General features: G+C 64.9%; 1 protein-coding gene across 1 annotated transcript; it reads right to left on the bottom strand.

The window, feature by feature from the left end:
• Positions 1 to 1285: 1285 nt before the first annotated feature.
• Positions 1286 to 6213, bottom strand: SIVA1 (SIVA1 apoptosis inducing factor). The gene is made up of 4 exons (XM_024567917.4): positions 6002 to 6213; positions 3721 to 3915; positions 2978 to 3134; positions 1286 to 1479 (listed from the first exon to the last, which is right to left on the bottom strand). The coding sequence occupies exons 1-4, from the start codon at positions 6117 to 6119 to the stop codon at positions 1422 to 1424; spliced, it is 528 nt and encodes a 175-aa protein (XP_024423685.2). The 5' UTR covers positions 6120 to 6213; the 3' UTR covers positions 1286 to 1421.
• Between the last annotated feature and the right edge of the window lie 907 nt (positions 6214 to 7120).

Genomic DNA, 7120 nt, shown 5'->3' with positions numbered 1-7120 from the left:
GGCACCTGCCTCCTGACCCCGCGGCATCCCTGGGCTTGGAGCACATCAAAAGCAGGCCTGGTCCTCAGTCCCTCCGCCTTGTCCCAACATGCTCCCACGGAAACCACCCGCACGGCCAACAGCACACACGTGGATGCAGCCCCGTGTCCACGACTGGGAATGAACAGCGCCGACGGTGGGCCACGCACACAGCGACTGTCACTCAGCCTTACAGAGGCCAACACTGCGCCAAGTGAACAAGCAAACACAGGACAGACCCGTGTGACCCAGACACAGGCCCCTGGAGCGGTCAGGGTGAACAGGGACAGGCTCAGCTCTCGGGATGACAGGGACTCCGCGATGGCGGTGGTGATGGGGGCAGGGCTGTGTGAATGGGCTGAACACCACTGACCTGTACGTGCCACCTGGATCCGGTGGTGAGGTTCAGGTGCACTCCCACGCAATTGGAAAAGGAGAAGGGGCAATGCAGAGACCAGGACGCGCTCCCCTCCCAGGCCTGACACTGAGCCCAGGGCACAGGAGCGGCGGGCATGGTGCAGAAACGTGGAGGCACCTTCAGAACGGGGACAGGAGGCAGTGTGAACTGCTCCTTCCTGAGGGGGGCCCCTTGTGTGACAGGGGTTGCCTCAGGGACATTCCAACAACCAGGAGAGGCTTCAAGGCCATGGGCATGGACACAAGCGTGACCTTATCTGGGGCCCCCCTCCCACATGGGTCTCCTGCAGCACCGTCCGGGAGAGCAGTTTGCCATGTCAGCACACGGGTAACTTGGAGAGAGGCCAGAGCAGGCCGGGAGGGGCCGGGGTCCTCCCTGCGCCCCTCACCCATGCCTGCCCTCCCCATTCCAGGGCGGGCTTGGGAGGAGCGGAGGGGTGGAGACAGGGGTGCCTACAGCATTGGCTAGGCCACACTTGGCAGGTGTGAGTGAAGAGGACACACGGGGGCCGGTAGTGTGGTATTTCGGGGGACACCCGGGCCTCACCCTGAGGTGCACCCCCCTTGCACCCTCCCCCCCGGCACAGTGGTCACCTTCCCTGCAGCCAGACAAGCCAGCTCCAACCCGTTCTCGCAAGACTGGCTGGATAGGCCGGTAAGTGACCCACTGCAGCCTCAGTTTCCCCACCTGAACAGTTGGGTGCCCAGGCACACACCTCACATAAAGCTCAGCGGGCGCTGCTGGGGCTGCCGGAGCGGCACAGCGGGTGGCCTGCCCCCTTCTGGGCCCCCAGCAGCTGGCCGGCTTCAGCAGGCCACACCCTTGGACTGCTAACACCAACAAGTCCTCTTTTCCAAATATACAGGATTTATTCAGTCTGTCTCTGAGAGCACAAATATCAAAAAGCAAGCCCTCCCCACCGGCCCCACCCCTCTGCACAGGCACCAGTAGGGCTGTCCAGGCAGGGCGGCCGCCCCTCCGGCCATCAGGCTTCGAACACAGCACAGCCGGCACAGAGCACCTCCTCGTGAACGTCGCCGCAGCTGTGACAGTGCAGGGAGAGAGAGAGGGGCCGTGTCAGGGGGCCAAGTTGTCCCCCCCATTTACACGTTGAGGTGCCAGCCCCAAGGCCATCGACTCCTTGGGAGATGGGGCCGTGCGCAGCAGATGTCATTAGTGAGGATGAGGTCCCCTGCAGGAGGGGACCCGAGGAAAAGCACACGTGACAAGAAACGCACAGAGGGAAGATGCAAGGGCGGGGTGGGGGGCGGGCTTCACGGCCTGCTGGCAACCACTGCAGGCTGGGGCAGGCCTCGGGACGCGCCACCTGCCGACTTCGGCCACCAGAGAGTGAGGCTCTGTGCCAGGGGTCTGCGGACTGGGACAGCCGATGAGCCACTTGGAGCCCAGCCTGGGTGTCAAGCCGGACGGAGGCCCCACAGACAACTCCTGGGCATCCAGTCAGGCTCACACCGAACAAGGGAATCGCAGAGGAAGCGTGTCAGGAGAGGCCCCGAGAGGCCAGGAAACTGGTCGAGAGGTGATCGAGGAAGGCTGCTGGCCTGGGGTGGCACCGAGAGGTCAGAGCCATTTCAGACGCGCCCGCCACCTGCCGCGAAGCAGCTCCCAGTGCTGCCAGCACCGTCCACCAGAGGCCGACCTGCCAGTCGGAGGACAGCCAGGTGTGGGCAGGATGCTGCGGCACCGGATGCCTGGTGGCCTGGAGCAAGTCGGCGGTTTATGAAACAGGGCAGAGCACCTGGCCCTGGCTGTGGCCCTGAGAGCCGGGCATGTGTGCTGTGAGGCCAGGCCTGCTCTGACGGGGCAGCGTGAGGTCTGGGGTAACGGGAGGAGGGCAAGCTGAGGCTGCAGAAGATGGGCAGGGAGCCCTGGGAGGGCCCTACAGGCAGGAGGCAGCTGCCAGCCACAGGGGCCCACCCCACCAGTCCCTGCGCCGTGTTCCAGTCCTCCTGTTCACACGTGGACAGGACAGGAGGAGAACTAGGCTGGTGAAATCAAGTTGCAGCCCTAACTCATCAAACGCATGACCCCAGGTGGGCGGCCCAGGCATCCCACAGTCTCGCGTCCCACTCCCTGGGGGCCGCCTCAGGGCCAGGTCCTTCCAGGGCCCCCCCCAGCGGCACTCTGTCCCACCCCCCCGCCCCTAACCTCCCGAGGTGGGCTGGAGGATGGCCAGGCTGGAGCTGGGTGTGGCTCTGCAGACTGGCTCCAAGTCTGTGTGGGGGACGAGTCTTCTCACAGGGCACAGGCACTGGGGGGGCTCACACTCATTCACACACTCGAGTGCCACAAGCAAGCACTCTGTCTCCCCAGCACAGACATGATGACAAGGCTGGTGCACCTGCTGTCCCATCAGTTGGCTCCAGTGAGGAGCCCCCGTGCAGGAGAACTATGAGCAGAGCCCCAACGTCAGCACCGCAGACCACACCAGGGACAGAGCTGGCCAACTGTGACATCGCTTTCCCAGAGCACTGACCACAGTCCTCAGACACCCCCCTCGCCCGCGGGTCCAGCACTTACTCCACGAGGGTGCACAGGGCGCAGGCCGCAGCCCCGCAACCCCTGCAGGTGCGCACGCAGCGCCCGCACAGGGCACGCTCACACTGGCCACACGCTGCCGTCCCGTCTGCAGCTCGCACGCATGAGGAGCAGGCTCTGGACACTGCCCCGGACAAGTCTGCGAGGAAGAGAGGCCGCCTGTCAGCTAGGGCAGGGGCCTCACAGTTCTGGGGGCCGTGGGGCCACAGCCTCCTCCCAGGACAGGCTGACCCGCACCCACCTCCCCGGAGCCTCAGGGCCGCCTGAGGACAGGCCTGGCACAGGGCTGCTTCATGAGGGAGCGAGCCGGGCGTCTTGGGACTCCTGCTCCCTAAGTCCCGGGCAGCCTCTCGGCATTCGTCCCCTGGGCGTCTTGCCCGGGTCTCAACAGGTGGCCCCTGCGTCACAGACTGACACAGGCCCAGGGGTGGGCTGGAGGCTGTAACCAGCGACACAGGTGATGGTCCGAGACGCACCCCGAAACGCCACCAGGCTGCCGCCACAGGGGAGGTGGGCGGGACCCTCAGGTGGGCCACCCAAGGGTCTCCGCTCCATCCCATCTGAGGGTTAGAAGCTATTCGTCACCCCCAGACCCAGATGTTTGGGGGCTGAGCCTCCACAGCTCAGGCCCCCACTGGCGGACAGCGTCTCGGACGAAAGGATGGCCCCAGCCACGCCCACCCCCAGCACCCCACTGGAGAGTGCCTGCTGGCAGCCTCACTCACCAGCTTCGCAGGCCTGGGCTCCCCTCCTCGTCAGCCGGCCGTCAGGTCCAATCAGCATCTGCCCACGTGCGGCCCGAGGGGCCTCCATGGGGCCAGGCTTTGGGGACTCCGGCAGGTCAACGACAGCGCAGCTTTCCTCCCACGCGTGGTGCATGTAGGCCTGGGCCCCACGAAAAAGGAGCTGTCTGGTCCTCTCTGGGGAGACAAAGCCCCGTCTGCACCGCTGAAGCACGGGAGCCCTGCACAGCCACCATGGCCTCCAGGCTGGGTGTGGCGAGGCCCCGGGTATCTTCCTCCCGCCCTGCTGCTCCCTGGTGCACGGGTCCACTCTGCCTCTGTCCCTCCTCACCCAGGCCCAGCTGCCACGTCCTACAGGAAGGTTTGGGACCCGAAGCCCCAGCTGGGCTCTCTCCAGGTGTGGCCTCCGCTCACTGCTGCTCCCCGACCCCAGCACCCCGTGGCCTGCTTTGTCCAGCACAGAGGGGCTCTGAGCTGCAGAGCACACACAAATCCACAGGCGGGGGCTCAGAGCTGGGCCTCTGGGCCGGTGAGCACCCCCTTTGCTCACTGCAGAGCTGCTGCCAAAAGACTTGGCAGTAGCTGGCTCCTGACGAAGGTGCCTGGGAACTTTTTGGACCTCTGTGGGCCCTGGACACCACCCCCGGAGCTGACTTGGCCGCCCAGCACCTGGAGCGGCGGCTCTGCCCCCAGCCGCACACCAGTCACCCAGGCACTTTCACAGGATGGAACGCCGGGTGCCGGTCCCAGAAAAGCCTGGGAGGAGCTGGAGAAACTAGCGGCTCTCTGTGAAACTGACAGGACTGCTGTTGGTGACTCAGTCGTCAGGGCTGCGACAGCCCCGCCACCCCTGGAGCCCCTCCAGGCTCTCGTGTGGCCCCTGCACCCTCAAGGGGGTGGGCAGGGTGATGGCCTCGAGCTTGGAATTCACTACACACGAGACATGAGTTCAAACTAAGTGTCCTGCCTACATTTCCAGAGGTTCAGCCACAGCCCCCCAGGGGTGGGTCATGGAGCCCCGCGAACACCACAGGACCGTGGTCCAGGGAGAGGGTTGACAACCATACTGTTCTGGTTTTAGTTCTTTTTTTAGGTTTTATTTACTTTTTTTTAGAGAGAGAGGAAGGGAGGGGAAAGAGGGAGAGAAACTCTGACCAATAGCCTCTCACACAAACCCACCTTGGGGCCTGCCCACAACCCGGACATGTGCCCGGAGGGGGAATGGAGGGGGAACTCTCACTTTGTGTGAGGACGCCCAGTCCACCAAGCCACACAGGCCGTTTGCGCAGTCCGCTCCGTGTTTACCGGGCACAGCCCGAATGCACCAGAGAGCAGAGCACTTGCAGCAGCGGGGTGGCCCGAGTGAAGAACTGGGGCCCCTGCGGCGGGGTGCCCCAAGCCCCTATCACACAGCAGCCCCCCTCAATCACAAACTTCCTAGATGCTCGGCGGGCACCACCTGGGCCTCAGACCTCCGGAGAAGATGAGCTCCCCGCTGCCGCTGCCCCAGAACATCAACCAGCCCAAACCGACGGCCAATAACATCAACATACCTGAAAACTTGCAGGGCAGCCGGTGAGAAGGCCTCCGCCCCCGCCGCCTCTCATCCCACCCTGAACTGCACAACCAGCCTCACGAAATCCGACAGCATCTCGGTTCCCGCCTTTGCACCTGCTGACCCTCTGCCTGCCGGAACCCGCTCACCCTGCAGGACGCAGCTTGGGTGCCGGCCCTCCTGGAGACCGCGGACTCCTCTGCAGAAGGACCCGCGGCGCCCCGAGCCTGCCCGGACCCTCGCGGGACACTCCTTCCCCGGCTAGTCGCCCCTAGACCCCGCAGCTCCCGGCAGGCGGCGTCTTGCGCGCAGCCGCAGTGCCTGGCAGGCAGGGCGCGCTCCTCAAATCCCTCCGGTTAGAAGAGGCACTTCTACCAGCTCGGTCCACGCAGGACATCCCGCTGCCCGGCCTCTCGCCGGCTGAGGGGCCGCAGCGCCAGCCAGACCAGGCATGGCTGTTACGAAAGTTCGGCATCCCTGCAGGGCCGAGCCCGAAGGCGGCACCACGCAGAGACCGCCCGTTTGGTGATGTAGGGACACTCCTTACAGGCCGTGACCACCGCAGGAGAACACGGGCGAATTCACACCCCACTCACTGCTCCCAACCCCCGGCCTCGTGGCTACTGCCTGGCCGCCAGCCCCCGGGAGCGCGGCCTATGGAGACCGCCAGCCCAAGCGCCGAGGTAGAAAGCCCTACCCCTCACTCACCGAAGATCTCTCGCGAGTAACGCTCGGCGCACACGCCGCGGCCCAGCTCCTTCCAGCCCACGCGAACCTTCAGCTGCAGCGGGGCCGCGTCCCCGAAGGGGCTGCCCCGCTTGGGCATCGCCGCGGGCCAAAGGAAACTCGGCGTCCGCGCCTCGCCGAGCTAGTGACGTCTCAGACGAGCGCCAACCCCCGCGCAGTAAGAGGGCAGGGCTCGTATTCAGCGCCGCGCGGGATAGGCTTAGGGCGAGGGCAGAGGCGGGGTTCGTGCCCAACAAGGCGCGGGATAGGCCGAGGGAGACATCGGGGGTGGTGCTCGTGCGCCGCGCGGGAAAATGCCGGGGGCAGAGTGGGCGCGCCGAGGCTGGGAGAGGGCGGTGCCCTGCGCACGCGGGGTGGGAGAGGCCGATTGGAGGCAACACTCCCACGCCGGGGGCGGGCTCTGCGTGAGGCACACGTCGAGATAGGCCAAAGGGGACACTGGGGCGGGACTCGCACGAGGCGCGGCGCGTGATAGGTCAGAGGCGACCTCAGGGGCGTTGGGTCTCAGCCTTTTTCTTTGGGGTCTGGAAACAACTGTCGAAACTGCTTGTATTTCCTCATTTAAGTCACCCGAGTTAGAGGATAATTCTTTTTCCTCATTTCTACGTTGTCGGAATCCCCAGCTTCACGGAAATGGAGAGTGGCTTGGGCACGCCACAGGGGAGTCCCTGGAGCACGCCTGACGTCACATTCGACCCCGCGACGCGGGCGCGGCTGTTCTGACGGAGCGGCGGGGCTCTCACGGGCTCACCATGCTCGGGTCCTCCGTTGCCCGAAGGTGCCTCCCCACAGCGGCTACGCCCGGCTCGGCCGCGCCAGCTTCTTCCGGCTCCTCAGTCACATGCACTTCCGGTGACGAGCGCCTCCGCCTGACTGCTGGTCTCGCATGACGTCACGTCCGCGGGCGGTGGGGAGGGCCTCCTCCCCGGGCGCGCAGTCGCTGTATTGGATGGGGTATTATAGTGTATTAAACTGCTGTAGACCTGAAACTTACGTAGGCTTATTACCCAGCGTCACTCCGATAAATTCAAGAAAGAGAAAGCATGTCTGCAGCTCCTGCATTTTAGTCTAACTTGAAGA

Source organism: Desmodus rotundus, chromosome 7, assembly GCF_022682495.2.
Source record: "Desmodus rotundus isolate HL8 chromosome 7, HLdesRot8A.1, whole genome shotgun sequence".
NCBI lineage: Eukaryota > Metazoa > Chordata > Mammalia > Chiroptera > Phyllostomidae > Desmodus > Desmodus rotundus.
Note: the sequence above shows the minus strand (reverse complement) of the source record. Positions and strands in the feature narration are given on the sequence as shown.